General features: G+C 59.3%; 1 protein-coding gene and 1 long non-coding RNA gene across 2 annotated transcripts in view; both read left to right on the forward strand.

The window, feature by feature from the left end:
• Positions 1-2,958, forward strand: part of LOC137845900 (coiled-coil domain-containing protein 81-like) — a 58,736-nt gene extending 55,778 nt beyond the window's left edge. Inside the window, exons 11-14 of the mRNA XM_068663457.1 lie at positions 62-208; positions 583-761; positions 1,070-1,198; positions 1,528-2,958. Of these exons, the coding sequence (XP_068519558.1) occupies positions 62-208; positions 583-761; positions 1,070-1,198; positions 1,528-1,630 (558 nt within the window). The 3' untranslated portion in view covers positions 1,631-2,958. The remainder of the gene's footprint in view (positions 1-61; positions 209-582; positions 762-1,069; positions 1,199-1,527) is intronic.
• A 111-nt stretch (positions 2,959-3,069) lies between these two features.
• Positions 3,070-19,791, forward strand: part of LOC137846646 (uncharacterized) — a 130,393-nt gene continuing 113,671 nt past the window's right edge. Inside the window, exon 1 of the long non-coding RNA XR_011090599.1 lies at positions 3,070-3,579. This is a non-coding gene — a long non-coding RNA (uncharacterized lncRNA). The remainder of the gene's footprint in view (positions 3,580-19,791) is intronic.

Below are 19,791 nucleotides of genomic sequence, written 5' to 3' on the forward strand. Positions count from 1 at the left end.
CAGGTTGCCTTTGTGGAGATTTGATGTTTCTCTGATCGTTGCATGCCCTTCTCTTCTGTAGGAAATATGCTGCCTGTACCAGCAAGAAGATGAGAAAACTCTACAGGCATTGTTGGTTGAGGAGCAGCTGAAGAAAGAATGGGAGAGACAGAACATGTGGGCACAGTGCAAGGCTCGTGGCAAAACAAACGGGGGAGAGAGTATCTGGGTATGCCAAGTGCTTTCAAGCACTCCAGAAAGAACCTTTCTCTTCTCTCAGGGGGCCATGTGAACACTCTTCCCCTCTTAGCTCTGCAAGGAAGCTTCTCTCCAAGAGAAAAACGTGCACTTTCTGAGCCTTGTTTTCCTCTGAGAAGGACAAGGGCTCCTGCAAAGCCCACTGCAGTGAAAGTGTTCTTGCCCTTAGTTTCAGAGGCTGAGGGTGTTACCCTTTCATGCTGCCTTTCTGAGAGAAAGCAGGCTGCAGGGAAACTGCCCTGAGCCTGCGGAAACCCTGAGGGGACGACTGCCCCACTGCCATGGGACAGCTCCCACGTTAGCACCCCCATCTAAAAACGTTCCTTGTTTCTGCTTCCCCTGTAGCAGAAGACGCAGATGGAAATGCAGAGGCTTCAGACAGAGAGCGCATCCTCCATGGCACTTGTGGAATGGAAAAAGTCTCTGCAGATGGTGCCAGTGGACATGAAACAGCAGCATGTCCTCGTCCCTCACCCGCCGGAGAAGAAGGCTGAGGCAGCTCCTCTGAGCAAACCAAGTGCCAGGTAAGTGTGGGCCAGCTTCCAAAAAAGGCCAGGAAAAGCTGAGCTGCAGCAGGCTGCCCGAGGGATCCAGCATGCGGGTTGCTCAGCTCTGGGCTTTGGCTCTCCATCCCCTGGCTGCCTCGCGGAGGGAATGACCGTGGAGAGGCCCTGCCTCCAGCTGTCCCCCTGCAGACCCAAAGTCCTAAAGCTCCCCTGCAGCTGACAGTGACGCACCCACAATGGAAGGAGGCTGTGCTCCCTGCTTTTGGGCAGCCAGAGGTGGGGACCTTCAGAGCCCACCTGAGAGTTTATTTTCTCTGTTGCTGCAGCTGCCTTTCAGTGCGGACTGAGCGCGTGAGGAAACAGCTGGAGAGGAGAGGGGAGGTCCTGCAGAAAGACAAAACCAAGAGCATAGCTGTCGACATCCCTGGAAATTCTGCAGAGGATCTTCTGATTTGGTAAACCTCTCCTGCAACAGCCTTCATTCCACTAGCAACAGCCCCTTCCTTGGGCAATGAGTCCCCTGGGCTCACGAGAACCCTTGCCCTGGCCTTCCGTAGCTGCTTGGCCAAAGGTCTCCAGCCCGGTCTCACACAGCGCCTCGGCCTGGCGCTGCGTAGATTCCCTGTCACTGGCTGGGACTCGAGGGGCCCCCGCAAGGCCACACAGAGCCTTGGGACTCCTGCATATGCACTCTGCACAGGACTGGGGCTGAAGGGAGCAGGGAGTGTCACTCCGCTGCCCTCACTGGAACAGAAACTTGAACCCTTTCTTTTTCTCTCCCTAGCGTTGGTGAGAAAATCCCTGTGCTTCCAATGCCAAAGATGACACGAGCATCAGGGAAACCAGCGAGGACCCCTCGCAGCTGTGAGCAGCTGCGAGCCCAATAAAGTCTTTTGCTTCCTGCTGGAAGGACCAGCATGGGCTTTGTAGTGTTCTGATTTCACAGAAACACAGAATGGTTGAGGTTGGAAGGTACCTGAAGACGTCAGCTTGGCCAAACCCCTGCTCAAACATTGCCACCCAGCACCAGTGTCCAAGGAGCATGTCCTGTGGAGATGCCTTTCAAGTGTCTCCCCTTGAGGAGGGAGACTCTACAGCCTCACTGGAGAACCCGTGAGAGGACTCGCTCACCCACACACTACAGAAATGGATCCTGAGGTTCAGATGGAAGCCACTGTGTTTGCTTCTGCGCCCATCGCCTCCTGTCCTGTCATTGGGCTCCACTGAAATGAGCCTGGCTCCATTGCCTTTGCACCCTGCCTGCAGGCATGCAGTTATCCACTGATCCCCCCCTGAGCTTTCTCTTCTCCAGGCTAAACAGTCCCAGCTCTCCCAGCCTCTCTTCATAGGAGAGATGCTCTGTTCCCTCAGTAATCCACCTCACAATTTTTGTGGGACTGTTAAGCAGTTCAAGTAGCACCACTCGTGGCCTCCCAAGACAGCCACGAAGGCCTCCTAGCTGAGGCTGCTGATTCTCCCTTGCTGAAAGCCAGGTGCTCTTAGGATCCAGCATCAGATCCTGCCTGTGCCTGGAGAGCTGGGAAGAGCTGGGAGCTCTTGATCCTTCCAGGGTGGAACTTCCAAGGTAACGGCTCACTGCAACCTTCCCTTTGGTCCCAGGAAATAAAAAAAAAAAAAGGCATCAAGCACCTGCCCACACTCCTCACTCAGCCCAGAATTAGCAACAAGTCTTCCTTCCCTGCTGGTACTGCTGCCAAGGGAGCTTTGAAGTTAAGAGCCTCTTTTTGGAAAACAGCTTTTCCATGACCTCTCGGGTCTGCACATGGCCAAAAAACAGAGAGAGAGAGAGTTTGAAACTTGGGAGAAAGGAAGGAAAGCCAGCAGGGACTTTAAATCTGCACAGCACAAAACTGAAGGACAAGTTGATTTTTTTTTGTCACATCACTCATACAAGAAAGTGAAGAGCTCTCTTTCTCTCACATGCTCTCACAATTTTCATTCTCTCCTCCTAAAACTTTCGGGGACTTTGATCCCTCATCAGGCAGCCTCGATGCAAGTTGCTGTCAATTCCACTTGGGTGGAATACCTCTTGCTGAATTGCTGCCTTTGGTCTTAGAGATCCCAATCTATAGGCATCCTTTGAACTGATTTCCTCAAATCCCTTTTAAGCACATCATCCTGAAGTCTACTGAACCCGGCCCATGTAATCTGCTACGTCACATAATGCTGAAAGCTTGTGAACGAGTGAGGGTGCCACGGAGAAAACCTCCGTGTTGTGGGGCACACGCTCGTCCCTCAGGACACCTCACAGACCATGTGCAACGTGGCCATCTGGCACATGGAGACACTGAGGGAGGGTGCCAGGCACAAGCTCTATATTAAACACTCGTGAAGCATTCCTTCTTCCTTATTCCCTTTCGAGATTTCATGAATAAACAAATGGCAGTTCTAGCATTTCCTTCCCACACCCAAATGGATCACCTTGCACACCCCCTGGGGCACTCTCGAGGTTTGTATGGGACTGAAAGGAGAGAGTTTCCTTCTCAGTGCTGGCATGCTCGGCTCAGCTGTGGCCCTACAGGAAAGGGGATCTACAGGAAAGTGCTCCCTGAGTGCAGGGAGAGAGAGAGAAAAGCTGCTCCCTGACAGGGCGGCTCCAGCCCCACCCTCTGACAGCCCTGGCGGCCATTTGGCAGTTCTGCCTGCCCCCCGCGCCACAGGCTGGCTGAGGCCTTGGGCTGTCCCCAGCACGGCTGTCAGTGGTGTCGGGCGGCATCTAGAGCCAAGAGGCCTTTCTTCTTCTTTGTGCTGAAGGAAACTTTGTGCTGTCTGGAGCGAGCAGTGCCGCTTTTCTCCGCATTCCGGGGCTGTCATGGTAAGTGACATGGCCTCTGACTTAGAGGGCCCTGTTTTTCGTCAGCATTTGTGAGGGGCTTCTGCATGCCCCCCGCTCACTTGTTGCGGCCAGGGCTTCTCCCCAGGATGTCTGGGCAAGGCCCATGCCGCTGGGCAGGCTCTGGGTGGGCCTTGTTCCCTGCAGGGGCAGGCGTCTGCCGCTGAGCCCAGAGCCCAGGAGCGGCTCCTGCACTCGCGGCTGCCCCTGCGCGGGCTGCTGCCGCTGCTTCTGGAACCTTCCTGCAGCCTCTGGCAGCTGGCGCCTGCGTGGCGGCCGCACGTTGGGTTTGGCAGCCTGGCATCTGCAGGCCGTGCCAGCCTGCAGCATGGCATTGGCGGCCTTGTTGCCGTCCCCAGGGCACGGCTGAAAGGGGATTTGGGGCATTTGCTTTCCAGGGGCTGGGCACGTTGGGGATGCAATACCCCACCACGTGCACAGGCAGTTCGCACTGAACAAGGTGGGCTTTGCAGCCTCGTCCTGCCCTCGTAGCCTGCTCCTTCCTGCAGCTGCCACCCCACAGCCCGCCTCCTCAAGCAGAAGAAACGCCCCAGCGGTAGCCTGCAAAGTGCAGGTGTGCCAGGGGCCCCTTGCTGCTCTGGCAATATGCACAACAGAAGAGCCCAGCTCCAGCAGAAGGACGGGATGCGTACTGCCTGGCGCTTGTGCGTTGCCTGTGGCCCGAGTGGGCAAGCCAGCATGTAGCCGGAGCCGGTTCTCAAGGCTTTCCCTATTAGTTGGGAACCCCGTGGAGGGTTTTTCCTGAGCTGAGGGTGTTGGCTGTGCTCTTCCTAGCCCAGCTCTTCTGCAGGGGCCAAAAAGGAGGGAGCTGGGAAGCTCCCAGACACTGAGGCCATCTCCAGGGCTCTCCGCAGTGACGCCATCTGGCACCTTCCCATGAGCAGTGGCCAAAGCACAAGGGCCCATCTTCTTTGTTGGGGAAGCCCCACGCTGCATTTCCAGTGCCAGAAATGCTTAAATACTGCTCCTCCTTTCTTGCTTTTCAGCGTGTCTTAGTACGTGTCTTAGTACCTGGGCTGGGTGCCTCCTTCCTTATTAAAGTGGGGCTGCTCTTGTTTTTTGCTTTGAGCTCCTCCAGGTAAAGAAGCCCACTTTTCAGTTCTCGGAACTGCGCAGCGCGCGAAGTGCCCTCCTGATGCGGGAGGGCCGTGGCTGGCGCGCCGGGGCTTGTGCGAGTTCAAGGGTGCATGTGGGGGACACAGAGGTGTAGGTTAGGTCCCGAGCGGGTGCTGGGCGAGCCTGACCCCCCCTCCAAGGCCTTTCCCCGGGAGGGGGTGGCACAGGACCAGCCAGCCCCGCTGCGCGTGGTGCTGCCAACCTTGTGCTTGCTGCTGCTTGCTGTGCTGAACAGGCCCGGCCAACAGATCCTGGGACGGTGCTTGTGTCTGGGATGTTGCTGGCTCATCTGCTGGCGTATCTTTGGTGCAGGAGGAGGACTGCGCTTGGCCTCCCTGCTCGATGGCCACCTGCATGGGGAGAGGAAGAGCACGGGCAGCTGAGGAAAGGGATGTCAGCCCTTGCGCCTGGGCCATGTGGAAATGCAGAGCAGCAGGCAGCTCCCGGCATGCACACCCAAAGCACTGCTTCTGCCTGGGGCTTCACTGGATGCCTGGTGCCCACGGCACGTGCTGTGCTTCCCTGGTGCCCAGGAACCAAGGGACCGGCTGCTGCTCCTGCTTTGTCAGCTGCTGCTGGGCGGAAATCTCTGCTGGGCTCCTGGAGAGGCTCTGCAGCCAAAGGAGAAGCCCCTTCTCCACCTTCTTCTTGTGGCGCTGCTGCTGCAGTGAGAGGGGCTTCATTGGCCTCCCCCACAGGGCCTCCGGCCAAGGCAGAGGCCGAGGATGTACATTCTGCAGGCTCTGGTGTGGGAGGAGGCACCCTGGGCACTGTGACCCAGGGAGCACTTGCTGCCTTGCTTGGGGCTCCCTGGATGATGGCTACAGAGTGGAGTAGGACTGCAGCCACGATGGTGTCAACTCTTTCATCCAGCTCTTCATCAGAGACACTGCAGGCATGTCGGGCACGTCCCTGGCTCTCCACCATCACGGCAGCGCTGTGCTCACTGGGGCTTGCACAGGCTGATGGCTTCGACTGTTGAGCCCCACGTGTCAGGGGAGGCGCTCTGTGTCCCCCATCTTCCAGAGCAGGGGATGCTGGAGGACTTGCTGGCCTGCTCTGTGCCCGTGTTGTTGTGGTGAGAGGCGTACTGTGCCTCTCTTCCCCTGGACCTTCTTCCAGGGGAGCAGCTGATGGGGCAGTGTCCGTTGTTTGCAGCGAGCCAGGAGAGGCACATGCTGGATGTTCTGCTTCTTGTGCTGCCTCCCTGTCCACACTGCTGGCTGCGCTGCCCTCTTCCTGGGGAACGTCCTGTGGGTCTGTGAAGAGGCTGGCGAACCTGGGGTTGATCCAGGAGTTGAGGATGACGATCTCCTCCTCTTCATCCCATCCCCCAGGAATGCTCTCGTTCCTGCCCCGGCCTTGGCTTGTCCCCTCGTTGCCTGTCCCCTGCCTGGGTTTGACGTGTTTCTCTCTCTGTTGTTTTTTCTTCTTACCCTGGCCTGGGCTAGCTGCTGCAGGGTCTCTGCTGGAAGCCCTTGCTCCTGCGCATAGCCGGGAATCAGGCCCTGGCAGAGCAGTGGTCCGCCTCCTCTCCACGTCTGTCTGGACCCCGGCTGATCTCGTTGCTCTCCCTGTGCTCCCCGTGTGTGCCAGGTCCCCCAGTGCTCCAGCCAAGGCAGATGCTGAGGATGTAGATTCTTCAGGCTCTGCTGTGGGAGGAGGCACGCTGGGTCCTGTGGCCGAGGGAGCACTTGGTGCCTTGCTCACGGCTCCCTGGCTCATGGCTACAGCACGGCGTAGGACTGTGGAAACGATGGTCTTGACTCTTTCATCCAGCTCTTCATCACAGGCACTGGAGGCATGTCGGGCACGTCCCTGGCTCTCAACCATCACCGCAGTGCTGTGCTCACTGGGGCTTGGAAAGGCTGATGGTTTTGACTGTGGAGCCCCACGTGTCAGGGGAGGCGCTCTGTGTCCCTCATCTTCCAGAGCAGGGGCTGCTGGAGGACTTGCTGGCCTGCTCTGGGCTGCTGTTGTTGAAGTGAGAGGCGTGCTGTGCCTCTCTTCCCCAGGAATTTCTTCCTGGGGAGCAGCTGATGGGGCAGTGTCCGTGGTTTGCAGCGAGCCAGGAGAGGCGCTTGCTGGGTGTTCTGCTTCTTGTGCTGCCTCCCTGTCCACACTGCTGGCTGCGCTGCCCTCTTCCTGGGGAACGTCCTGTGGGTCTGTGAAGAGGCTGGCGAACCTGGGGTTGATCCAGGAGTTGAGGATGACGATCTCCTCCTCTTCATCCCATCCCCCAGGACTGCTCTCTTTCCTGCCCCGGCCTTGGCTTGTCCCCTCGTTGCCTGTCCCCTGCCTGGGTTTGACGTGTTTCTCTCTCTGTTGTATTTTCTTCTTACCCTGGCCTGGGCTAGCTGCTGCAGGGTCTCTGCTGGAAGCCCTTGCTCCTGCGCATACCCGGAATCAGGCCCTGGCAGAGAAGTCGTCCACGTCCTCTCCATGTCTGTCTGGACTGCGGCTGAACTTGTTGCTCTCAATTTGCACCCCGTTTGTGCCAGGTCCCCAAGTGCTGCTGATCGTTGGCCGTGTTCCCAGCTTTTTTGCATCTTCTCCAGCACTTCAGACACGCGGGAGTGTGCTGTGTCCCGCAGTGCTGTGCAAGAGTCTGCAGGGCTGTGTGGGGCAGGGTGCCAGCTCTTCTTTAAATTCTGGGGCCCAGTTGCAGGCAGAGGTGGTATTCTGTGTCCTTTGCTCGTGGGAGGTCTGCCCACGGGAGGAAGCCTTGCCTCCCTCATGGCTCCCTGGTTCCAGGCAAGGCCATTTCTTATTGCAGTGGAGACAAAGGCCTTTACTGGGTCTTCCATTTCTTCAGCAGGGGATGCAAGGCTGCTTTTGGACGAGTGCCGACTCTTCCAGTTTTGGGCCGCTGCTGTGGTGAGAGGTGGTGTTCTGGGGCCTTTGGTCCCGGGACCTCTGCCTGAGGGAGAAAGCCTTGCCTTGCTGCTGGCTCCCTCGTTGCAGGCTAGAGCTTTTGTTATGACAGTGGATACCAAGGACCGTATTGCATTGCCCACGTCCTCGTCAGGGGCCACAGGGCTGTGTGGGCCACGTTCCCGCCTCTCTGCCCTCACTGCCCTGTCCCTGTTGCCAGAGATACAGGGAAGAGGTGGCAAAAGCTCTTGCTGGCTGCGGGCCTCTGTTCCCAATGACTTTGCCCTTCCTCCCCGTGAAGAAGCAGAGGTTGCTGCTTGCAGAGGGGGCAGCTTGCAAGTGGCCCTTTCAGGCGATGATGCCTGTGCCTCAGGCACTTGCTTGGGTACTGCTGCCTGAGTCGCTGCCTGCCTTGGCAAAGGCGGCAGGGCTGGCAGCTGGATTCTCTCGGCCTGCCTCACCCCACGGTGAGGCAGTGTCTTGATGTCTTGCGTCTTCTTCTCCATCTGCAAGAGAAGGCAAGGAGAAAGGCCAAGTTACTTGGGCCATTTCTGCCATTCCGCTCAGTGTACCCCCTAGAAGTGCTGCTGTGAGCTGCCCTGCAGCGGCCCCCGGCACGCCCTGGCAGCTGCCCACGCAGAGCGGGGCTCAGCCTGCCAGGGTAATGCCCTGCCTGTCTCCTCCTGCAAGTGCTGCCTGCTTGTCGCAGGCTGCCAGGGCTGCCAACGATGTTCAACCGAACCCTCCTGGGGCTCCCGACTCTGTGTGGCAGGAAGATTCCCTGCTCCTTGCTTTAAGAGCATGCTGTAGAGAAGCTTTCAGCGGCAGAGCCACAGCTGTGCCACGCTGCTGTTTAGCCTGCAGCTTCTCTGGCTGCTGAAGCAGGTCCTATGCTTCAGAGTTGTGGCTGAGACAGTGGTGGTAACACAACGGTGTCTTTGCTGGAACAGGTCACACCAGGAACCAAGGGAGTGGCTGCTGCTCCTGCTTTGTCAGCTGCTCCTGGGAGGAGATCTCCCTGATGGCCTCCCTGAGATGCTCTGCATCTCACTTCTCCACCTTCGTCTTGTGGCGCTGCTGCTGCAGCGAGAGGGGCTTCATTGGCCTCCCCCACAGGGCCTCCAGCCAAGGCAGAGGCTGAGGATGTACAGTCTGCAGGCTCTTCTGTAGACTGTACATTGCTTCTTTCTTATTTCTTTTCATGATTTGAGAAAGAAATAAATGGCAATTCTAGAATTTTCTTCCCACACCCAAATGGGTCACCGCACACACTTTGTGGGATGTACTCGAGGCTTGTATGGGACAGAAACGAGAGAATTTTATTCTCAGTCCTGGGTTGCTCAGCTCAGTTGTGGCCCTACAGGAAGGAAACTCCCTGAGTGCAGGGAGAGAGAGAGAAAAGCTGCTCCTTGACAGGGCGGCTCCAGCCCCACCCTCTGACAGCCCTGGCGGCCATTTTGCAGTTCTGCCTGCCCCCTGCGCCACAAGATGGCTGAGGCCTTGGCCTGTCCGCAGCACGGCTGCCAGCGATGCTGGGTGGCATCTAGAGCCAAGAGGCCTTTCCTTTTCTTTGTGCTGAAGGAAACGTGCTCTCTGGAGAGACAGTGCCTCTTTGCTCCAAGTCTTGCAGGGTTGCCTCTCACTTTGTGAGCCCTGTTTTTCGTCAGCATTTGTGAGGGGCTTCTGCATGCCCCCCGCTCACTTGTTGCGGCCAGGGCTTCTCCCCAGGATGTCTGGGCAAGGCCCATGCCGCTGGGCAGGCTCTGGGTGGGCCTTGTTCCCTGCAGGGGCAGGCGTCTGCCGCTGAGCCCAGAGCCCAGGAGCGGCTCCTGCACTCGCGGCTGCCCCTGCGCGGGCTGCTGCCGCTGCTTCTGGAACCTTCCTGCAGCCTCTGGCAGCTGGCGCCTGCGTGGCGGCCGCACGTTGGGTTTGGCAGCCTGGCATCTGCAGGCCGTGCCAGCCTGCAGCATGGCATTGGCGGCCTTGTTGCCGTCCCCAGGGCACGGCTGAAAGGGGATTTGGGGCATTTGCTTTCCAGGGGCTGGGCACGTTGGGGATGCAATACCCCACCACGTGCACAGGCAGTTCGCACTGAACAAGGTGGGCTTTGCAGCCTCGTCCTGCCCTCGTAGCCTGCTCCTTCCTGCAGCTGCCACCCCACAGCCCGCCTCCTCAAGCAGAAGAAACGCCCCAGCGGTAGCCTGCAAAGTGCAGGTGTGCCAGGGGCCCCTTGCTGCTCTGGCAATATGCACAACAGAAGAGCCCAGCTCCAGCAGAAGGATGGGATGCGTACTGCCTGGCGCTTGTGCGTTGCCTGTGGCCCGAGTGGGCAAGCCAGCATGTAGCCGGAGCCGGTTCTCAAGGCTTTCCCTATTAGTTGGGAACCCCGTGGAGGGTTTTTCCTGAGCTGAGGGTGTTGGCTGTGCTCTTCCTAGCCCAGCTCTTCTGCAGGGGCCAAAAAGGAGGGAGCTGGGAAGCTCCCAGACACTGAGGCCATCTCCAGGGCTCTCCGCAGTGACGCCATCTGGCACCTTCCCATGAGCAGTGGCCAAAGCACAAGGGCCCATCTTCTTTGTTGGGGAAGCCCCGCGCTGCATTTCCAGTGCCAGAAATGCTTAAATACTGCTCCTCCTTTCTTGCTTTTCAGCGTGTCTTAGTACGTGTCTTAGTACCTGGGCTGGGTGCCTCCTTCCTTATTAAAGTGGGGCTGCTCTTGTTTTTTGCTTTGAGCTCCTCCAGGTAAAGAAGCCCACTTTTCAGTTCTCGGAACTGCGCAGCGCGCGAAGTGCCCTCCTGATGCGGGAGGGCCGTGGCTGGCGCGCCGGGGCTTGTGCGAGTTCAAGGGTGCATGTGGGGGACACAGAGGTGTAGGTTAGGTCCCGAGCGGGTGCTGGGCGAGCCTGACCCCCCCTCCAAGGCCTTTCCCCGGGAAGGGGTGGCACAGGACCAGCCAGCCCCGCTGCGCGTGGTGCTGCCAACCTTGTGCTTGCTGCTGCTTGCTGTGCTGAACAGGCCCGGCCAACAGATCCTGGGACGGTGCTTGTGTCTGGGATGTTGCTGGCTCATCTGCTGGCGTATCTTTGGTGCAGGAGGAGGACTGCGCTTGGCCTCCCTGCTCGATGGCCACCTGCATGGGGAGAGGAAGAGCACGGGCAGCTGAGGAAAGGGATGTCAGCCCTTGTGCCTGGGCCATGTGGAAATGCAGAGCAGCAGGCAGCTCCCGGCATGCACACCCAAAGCACTGCTTCTGCCTGGGGCTTCACTGGATGCCTGGTGCCCACGGCACGTGCTGTGCTTCCCTGGTGCCCAGGAACCAAGGGACCGGCTGCTGCTCCTGCTTTGTCAGCTGCTGCTGGGCGGAAATCTCTGCTGGGCTCCTGGAGAGGCTCTGCAGCCAAAGGAGAAGCCCCTTCTCCACCTTCTTCTTGTGGCGCTGCTGCTGCAGCGAGAGGGGCTTCATTGGCCTCCCCCACAGGGCCTCCGGCCAAGGCAGAGGCCGAGGATGTACATTCTGCAGGCTCTGGTGTGGGAGGAGGCACCCTGGGCACTGTGACCCAGGGAGCACTTGCTGCCTTGCTTGGGGCTCCCTGGATGATGGCTACAGAGTGGAGTAGGACTGCAGCCACGATGGTGTCAACTCTTTCATCCAGCTCTTCATCAGAGACACTGCAGGCATGTCGGGCACGTCCCTGGCTCTCCACCATCACGGCAGCGCTGTGCTCACTGGGGCTTGCACAGGCTGATGGCTTCGACTGTTGAGCCCCACGTGTCAGGGGAGGCGCTCTGTGTCCCCCATCTTCCAGAGCAGGGGATGCTGGAGGACTTGCTGGCCTGCTCTGTGCCCGTGTTGTTGTGGTGAGAGGCGTACTGTGCCTCTCTTCCCCTGGACCTTCTTCCAGGGGAGCAGCTGATGGGGCAGTGTCCGTTGTTTGCAGCTAGCCAGGAGAGGCACATGCTGGATGTTCTGCTTCTTGTGCTGCCTCCCTGTCCACACTGCTGGCTGCGCTGCCCTCTTCCTGGGGAACGTCCTGTGGGTCTGTGAAGAGGCTGGCGAACCTGGGGTTGATCCAGGAGTTGAGGATGACGATCTCCTCCTCTTCATCCCATCCCCCAGGAATGCTCTCGTTCCTGCCCCGGCCTTGGCTTGTCCCCTCGTTGCCTGTCCCCTGCCTGGGTTTGACGTGTTTCTCTCTCTGTTGTTTTTTCTTCTTACCCTGGCCTGGGCTAGCTGCTGCAGGGTCTCTGCTGGAAGCCCTTGCTCCTGCGCATAGCCGGGAATCAGGCCCTGGCAGAGCAGTGGTCCGCCTCCTCTCCACGTCTGTCTGGACCCCGGCTGATCTCGTTGCTCTCCCTGTGCTCCCCGTGTGTGCCAGGTCCCCCAGTGCTCCAGCCAAGGCAGATGCTGAGGATGTAGATTCTTCAGGCTCTGCTGTGGGAGGAGGCACGCTGGGTCCTGTGGCCGAGGGAGCACTTGGTGCCTTGCTCACGGCTCCCTGGCTCATGGCTACAGCACGGCGTAGGACTGTGGAAACGATGGTCTTGACTCTTTCATCCAGCTCTTCATCACAGGCACTGGAGGCATGTCGGGCACGTCCCTGGCTCTCAACCATCACCGCAGTGCTGTGCTCACTGGGGCTTGGAAAGGCTGATGGTTTTGTCTGTGGAGCCCCACGTGTCAGGGGAGGCGCTCTGTGTCCCTCATCTTCCAGAGCAGGGGCTGCTGGAGGACTTGCTGGCCTGCTCTGGGCTGCTGTTGTTGAAGTGAGAGGCGTGCTGTGCCTCTCTTCCCCAGGAATTTCTTCCTGGGGAGCAGCTGATGGGGCAGTGTCCGTGGTTTGCAGCGAGCCAGGAGAGGCGCTTGCTGGGTGTTCTGCTTCTTGTGCTGCCTCCCTGTCCACACTGCTGGCTGCGCTGCCCTCTTCCTGGGGAACGTCCTGTGGGTCTGTGAAGAGGCTGGCGAACCTGGGGTTGATCCAGGAGTTGAGGATGACGATCTCCTCCTCTTCATCCCATCCCCCAGGACTGCTCTCTTTCCTGCCCCGGCCTTGGCTTGTCCCCTCGTTGCCTGTCCCCTGCCTGGGTTTGACGTGTTTCTCTCTCTGTTGTATTTTCTTCTTACCCTGGCCTGGGCTAGCTGCTGCAGGGTCTCTGCTGGAAGCCCTTGCTCCTGCGCATACCCGGAATCAGGCCCTGGCAGAGAAGTCGTCCACGTCCTCTCCATGTCTGTCTGGACTGCGGCTGAACTTGTTGCTCTCAATTTGCACCCCGTTTGTGCCAGGTCCCCAAGTGCTGCTGATCGTTGGCCGTGTTCCCAGCTTTTTTGCATCTTCTCCAGCACTTCAGACACGCGGGAGTGTGCTGTGTCCCGCAGTGCTGTGCAAGAGTCTGCAGGGCTGTGTGGGGCAGGGTGCCAGCTCTTCTTTAAATTCTGGGGCCCAGTTGCAGGCAGAGGTGGTGTTCTGTGTCCTTTGCTCGTGGGAGGTCTGCCCACGGGAGGAAGCCTTGCCTCCCTCATGGCTCCCTGGTTCCAGGCAAGGCCATTTCTTATTGCAGTGGAGACAAAGGCCTTTACTGGGTCTTCCATTTCTTCAGCAGGGGATGCAAGGCTGCTTTTGGACGAGTGCCGACTCTTCCAGTTTTGGGCCGCTGCTGTGGTGAGAGGTGGTGTTCTGGGGCCTTTGGTCCCGGGACCTCTGCCTGAGGGAGAAAGCCTTGCCTTGCTGCTGGCTCCCTCGTTGCAGGCTAGAGCTTTTGTTATGACAGTGGATACCAAGGACCGTATTGCATTGCCCACGTCCTCGTCAGGGGCCACAGGGCTGTGTGGGCCACGTTCCCGCCTCTCTGCCCTCACTGCCCTGTCCCTGTTGCCAGAGATACAGGGAAGAGGTGGCAAAAGCTCTTGCTGGCTGCGGGCCTCTGTTCCCAATGACTTTGCCCTTCCTCCCCGTGAAGAAGCAGAGGTTGCTGCTTGCAGAGGGGGCAGCTTGCAAGTGGCCCTTTCAGGCGATGATGCCTGTGCCTCAGGCACTTGCTTGGGTACTGCTGCCTGAGTCGCTGCCTGCCTTGGCAAAGGCGGCAGGGCTGGCAGCTGGATTCTCTCGGCCTGCCTCACCCCACGGTGAGGCAGTGTCTTGATGTCTTGCGTCTTCTTCTCCATCTGCAAGAGAAGGCAAGGAGAAAGGCCAAGTTACTTGGGCCATTTCTGCCATTCCGCTCAGTGTACCCCCTAGAAGTGCTGCTGTGAGCTGCCCTGCAGCGGCCCCCGGCACGCCCTGGCAGCTGCCCACGCAGAGCGGGGCTCAGCCTGCCAGGGTAATGCCCTGCCTGTCTCCTCCTGCAAGTGCTGCCTGCTTGTCGCAGGCTGCCAGGGCTGCCAACGATGTTCGACCGAACCCTCCTGGGGCTCCCGACTCTGTGTGGCAGGAAGATTCCCTGCTCCTTGCTTTAAGAGCATGCTGTGGAGAAGCTTTCAGCGGCAGAGCCACAGCTGTGCCACGCTGCTGTTTAGCCTGCAGCTTCTCTGGCTGCTGAAGCAGGTCCTATGCTTCAGAGTTGTGGCTGAGACAGTGGTGGTAACACAACGGTGTCTTTGCTGGAACAGGTCACACCAGGAACCAAGGGAGTGGCTGCTGCTCCTGCTTTGTCAGCTGCTCCTGGGAGGAGATCTCCCTGATGGCCTCCCTGAGATGCTCTGCATCTCACTTCTCCACCTTCGTCTTGTGGCGCTGCTGCTGCAGCGAGAGGGGCTTCATTGGCCTCCCCCACAGGGCCTCCAGCCAAGGCAGAGGCTGAGGATGTACAGTCTGCAGGCTCTTCTGTAGACTGTACATTGCTTCTTTCTTATTTCTTTTCATGATTTGAGAAAGAAATAAATGGCAATTCTAGAATTTTCTTCCCACACCCAAATGGGTCACCGCACACACTTTGTGGGATGTACTCGAGGCTTGTATGGGACAGAAACGAGAGAATTTTATTCTCAGTCCTGGGTTGCTCAGCTCAGTTGTGGCCCTACAGGAAGGAAACTCCCTGAGTGCAGGGAGAGAGAGAGAAAAGCTGCTCCTTGACAGGGCGGCTCCAGCCCCACCCTCTGACAGCCCTGGCGGCCATTTTGCAGTTCTGCCTGCCCCCTGCGCCACAAGATGGCTGAGGCCTTGGCCTGTCCGCAGCACGGCTGCCAGCGATGCTGGGCGGCATCTAGAGCCAAGAGGCCTTTCCTTTTCTTTGTGCTGAAGGAAACGTGCTCTCTGGAGAGACAGTGCCTCTTTGCTCCAAGTCTTGCAGGGTTGCCTCTCACTTTGTGAGCCCTGTTTTTCGTCAGCATTTGTGAGGGGCTTCTGCATGCCCCCCGCTCACTTGTTGCGGCCAGGGCTTCTCCCCAGGATGTCTGGGCAAGGCCCATGCCGCTGGGCAGGCTCTGGGTGGGCCTTGTTCCCTGCAGGGGCAGGCGTCTGCCGCTGAGCCCAGAGCCCAGGAGCGGCTCCTGCACTCGCGGCTGCCCCTGCGCGGGCTGCTGCCGCTGCTTCTGGAACCTTCCTGCAGCCTCTGGCAGCTGGCGCCTGCGTGGCGGCCGCACGTTGGGTTTGGCAGCCTGGCATCTGCAGGCCGTGCCAGCCTGCAGCAGGGCATTGGCGGCCTTGTTGCGGTCCCCAGGGCACGGCTGAAAGGGGATTTGGGGCATTTGCTTTCCAGGGGCTGGGCACGTTGGGGATGCAATACCCCACCACGTGCACAGGCAGTTCGCACTGAACAAGGTGGGCTTTGCAGCCTCGTCCTGCCCTCGTAGCCTGCTCCTTCCTGCAGCTGCCACCCCACAGCCCGCCTCCTCAAGCAGAAGAAACGCCCCAGCGGTAGCCTGCAAAGTGCAGGTGTGCCAGGGGCCCCTTGCTGCTCTGGCAATATGCACAACAGAAGAGCCCAGCTCCAGCAGAAGGACGGGATGCGTACTGCCTGGCGCTTGTGCGTTGCCTGTGGCCCGAGTGGGCAAGCCAGCATGTAGCCAGAGCCGGTTCTCAAGGCTTTCCCTATTAGTTGGGAACCCCGTGGAGGGTTTTTCCTGAGCTGAGGGTGTTGGCTGTGCTCTTCCTAGCCCAGCTCTTCTGCAGGGGCCAAAAAGGAGGGAGCTGGGAAGCTCCCAGACACTGAGGCCATCTCCAGGGCTCTCCGCAGTGACGCCATCTGGCACCTTCCCATGAGCAGTGGCCAAAGCACAAGGGCCCATCTTCTTTGTTGGGGAAGCCCCGCGCTGCATTTCCAGTGCCAGAAATGCTTAAATACTGCTCCTCCTTTCTTGCGTTTCAGCGTGTCTTAGTACGTGTCTTAGTACCTGGGCTGGGTGCCTCCTTCCTTATTAAAGTGGGGCTGCTCTTGTTTTTTGCTTTGAGCTCCTCCAGGTAAAGAAGCCCACTTTTCAGTTCTCGGAACTGCGCAGCGCGCGAAGTGCCCTCCCGATGCGGGAGGGCCGTGGCTGGCGCGCCGGGGCTTGTGCGAGTTCAAGGGTGCATGTGGGGGACACAGAGGTGTAGGTTAGGTCCCGAGCGGGTGCTGGGCGAGCCTGACCCCCCCTCCAAGGCCTTTCCCCGGGAAGGGGTGGCACAGGACCAGCCAGCCCCGCTGCGCGTGGTGCTGCCAACCTTGTGCTTGCTGCTGCTTGCTGTGCTGAACAGGCCCGGCCAACAGATCCTGGGACGGTGCTTGTGTCTGGGATGTTGCTGGCTCATCTGCTGGCGTATCTTTGGTGCAGGAGGAGGACTGCGCTTGGCCTCCCTGCTCGATGGCCACCTGCATGGGGAGAGGAAGAGCACGGGCAGCTGAGGAAAGGGATGTCAGCCCTTGTGCCTGGGCCATGTGGAAATGCAGAGCAGCAGGCAGCTCCTGGCATGCACACCCAAAGCACTGCTTCTGCCTGGGGCTTCACTGGATGCCTGGTGCCCACGGCACGTGCTGTGCTTCCCTGGTGCCCAGGAACCAAGGGACCGGCTGCTGCTCCTGCTTTGTCAGCTGCTGCTGGGCGGAAATCTCTGCTGGGCTCCTGGAGAGGCTCTGCAGCCAAAGGAGAAGCCCCTTCTCCACCTTCTTCTTGTGGCGCTGCTGCTGCAGCGAGAGGGGCTTCATTGGCCTCCCCCACAGGGCCTCCGGCCAAGGCAGAGGCCGAGGATGTACATTCTGCAGGCTCTGGTGTGGGAGGAGGCACCCTGGGCACTGTGACCCAGGGAGCACTTGCTGCCTTGCTTGGGGCTCCCTGGATGATGGCTACAGAGTGGAGTAGGACTGCAGCCACGATGGTGTCAACTCTTTCATCCAGCTCTTCATCAGAGGCACTGGAGGCATGTCGGGCACGTCCCTGGCTCTCCACCATCACGGCAGCGCTGTGCTCACTGGGGCTTGCACAGGCTGATGGCTTCGACTGTTGAGCCCCACGTGTCAGGGGAGGCGCTCTGTGTCCCCCATCTTCCAGAGCAGGGGATGCTGGAGGACTTGCTGGCCTGCTCTGTGCCCGTGTTGTTGTGGTGAGAGGCGTACTGTGCCTCTCTTCCCCTGGACCTTCTTCCAGGGGAGCAGCTGATGGGGCAGTGTCCGTTGTTTGCAGCTAGCCAGGAGAGGCACATGCTGGATGTTCTGCTTCTTGTGCTGCCTCCCTGTCCACACTGCTGGCTGCGCTGCCCTCTTCCTGGGGAACGTCCTGTGGGTCTGTGAAGAGGCTGGCGAACCTGGGGTTGATCCAGGAGTTGAGGATGACGATCTCCTCCTCTTCATCCCATCCCCCAGGAATGCTCTCGTTCCTGCCCCGGCCTTGGCTTGTCCCCTCGTTGCCTGTCCCCTGCCTGGGTTTGACGTGTTTCTCTCTCTGTTGTTTTTTCTTCTTACCCTGGCCTGGGCTAGCTGCTGCAGGGTCTCTGCTGGAAGCCCTTGCTCCTGCGCATAGCCGGGAATCAGGCCCTGGCAGAGCAGTGGTCCGCCTCCTCTCCACGTCTGTCTGGACCCCGGCTGATCTCGTTGCTCTCCCTGTGCTCCCCGTGTGTGCCAGGTCCCCCAGTGCTCCAGCCAAGGCAGATGCTGAGGATGTAGATTCTTCAGGCTCTGCTGTGGGAGGAGGCACGCTGGGTCCTGTGGCCGAGGGAGCACTTGGTGCCTTGCTCACGGCTCCCTGGCTCATGGCTACAGCACGGCGTAGGACTGTGGAAACGATGGTCTTGACTCTTTCATCCAGCTCTTCATCACAGGCACTGGAGGCATGTCGGGCACGTCCCTGGCTCTCAACCATCACCGCAGTGCTGTGCTCACTGGGGCTTGGAAAGGCTGATGGTTTTGACTGTGGAGCCCCACGTGTCAGGGGAGGCGCTCTGTGTCCCTCATCTTCCAGAGCAGGGGCTGCTGGAGGACTTGCTGGCCTGCTCTGGGCTGCTGTTGTTGAAGTGAGAGGCGTGCTGTGCCTCTCTTCCCCAGGAATTTCTTCCTGGGGAGCAGCTGATGGGGCAGTGTCCGTGGTTTGCAGCGAGCCAGGAGAGGCGCTTGCTGGGTGTTCTGCTTCTTGTGCTGCCTCCCTGTCCACACTGCTGGCTGCGCTGCCCTCTTCCTGGGGAACGTCCTGTGGGTCTGTGAAGAGGCTGGCGAACCTGGGGTTGATCCAGGAGTTGAGGATGACGATCTCCTCCTCTTCATCCCATCCCCCAGGACTGCTCTCTTTCCTGCCCCGGCCTTGGCTTGTCCCCTCGTTGCCTGTCCCCTGCCTGGGTTTGACGTGTTTCTCTCTCTGTTGTATTTTCTTCTTACCCTGGCCTGGGCTAGCTGCTGCAGGGTCTCTGCTGGAAGCCCTTGCTCCTGCGCATAGCCGGGAATCAGGCCCTGGCAGAGAAGTCGTCCACGTCCTCTCCATGTCTGTCTGGACTGCGGCTGAACTTGTTGCTCTCAATTTGCACCCCGTTTGTGCCAGGTCCCCAAGTGCTGCTGATCGTTGGCCGTGTTCCCAGCTTTTTTGCATCTTCTCCAGCACTTCAGACACGCGGGAGTGTGCTGTGTCCCGCAGTGCTGTGCAAGAGTCTGCAGGGCTGTGTGGGGCAGGGTGCCAGCTCTTCTTTAAATTCTGGGGCCCAGTTGCAGGCAGAGGTGGTGTTCTGTGTCCTTTGCTCGTGGGAGGTCTGCCCACGGGAGGAAGCCTTGCCTCCCTCATGGCTCCCTGGTTCCAGGCAAGGCCATTTCTTATTGCAGTGGAGACAAAGGCCTTTACTGGGTCTTCCATTTCTTCAGCAGGGGATGCAAGGCTGCTTTTGGACGAGTGCCGACTCTTCCAGTTTTGGGCCGCTGCTGTGGTGAGAGGTGGTGTTCTGGGGCCTTTGGTCCCGGGACCTCTGCCTGAGGGAGAAAGCCTTGCCTTGCTGCTGGCTCCCTCGTTGCAGGCTAGAGCTTTTGTTATGACAGTGGATACCAAGGACCGTATTGCATTGCCCACGTCCTCGTCAGGGGCCACAGGGCTGTGTGGGCCACGTTCCCGCCTCTCTGCCCTCACTGCCCTGTCCCTGTTGCCAGAGATACAGGGAAGAGGTGGCAAAAGCTCTTGCTGGCTGCGGGCCTCTGTTCCCAATGACTTTGCCCTTCCTCCCCGTGAAGAAGCAGAGGTTGCTGCTTGCAGAGGGGGCAGCTTGCAAGTGGCCCTTTCAGGCGATGATGCCTGTGCCTCAGGCACTTGCTTGGGTACTGCTGCCTGAGTCGCTGCCTGCCTTGGCAAAGGCGGCAGGGCTGGCAGCTGGATTCTCTCGGCCTGCCTCACCCCACGGTGAGGCAGTGTCTTGATGTCTTGCGTCTTCTTCTCCATCTGCAAGAGAAGGCAAGGAGAAAGGCCAAGTTACTTGGGCCATTTCTGCCATTCCGCTCAGTGTACCCCCTAGAAGTGCTGCTGTGAGCTGCCCTGCAGCGGCCCCCGGCACGCCCTGGCAGCTGCCCACGCAGAGCGGGGCTCAGCCTGCCAGGGTAATGCCCTGCCTGTCTCCTCCTGCAAGTGCTGCCTGCTTGTCGCAGGCTGCCAGGGCTGCCAACGATGTTCGACCGAACCCTCCTGGGGCTCCCGACTCTGTGTGGCAGGAAGATTCCCTGCTCCTTGCTTTAAGAGCATGCTGTGGAGAAGCTTTCAGCGGCAGAGCCACAGCTGTGCCACGCTGCTGTTTAGCCTGCAGCTTCTCTGGCTGCTGA

This window comes from Anas acuta, chromosome 1 (genome assembly GCF_963932015.1).
Source record: "Anas acuta chromosome 1, bAnaAcu1.1, whole genome shotgun sequence".
Classification (NCBI taxonomy): domain Eukaryota; kingdom Metazoa; phylum Chordata; class Aves; order Anseriformes; family Anatidae; genus Anas; species Anas acuta.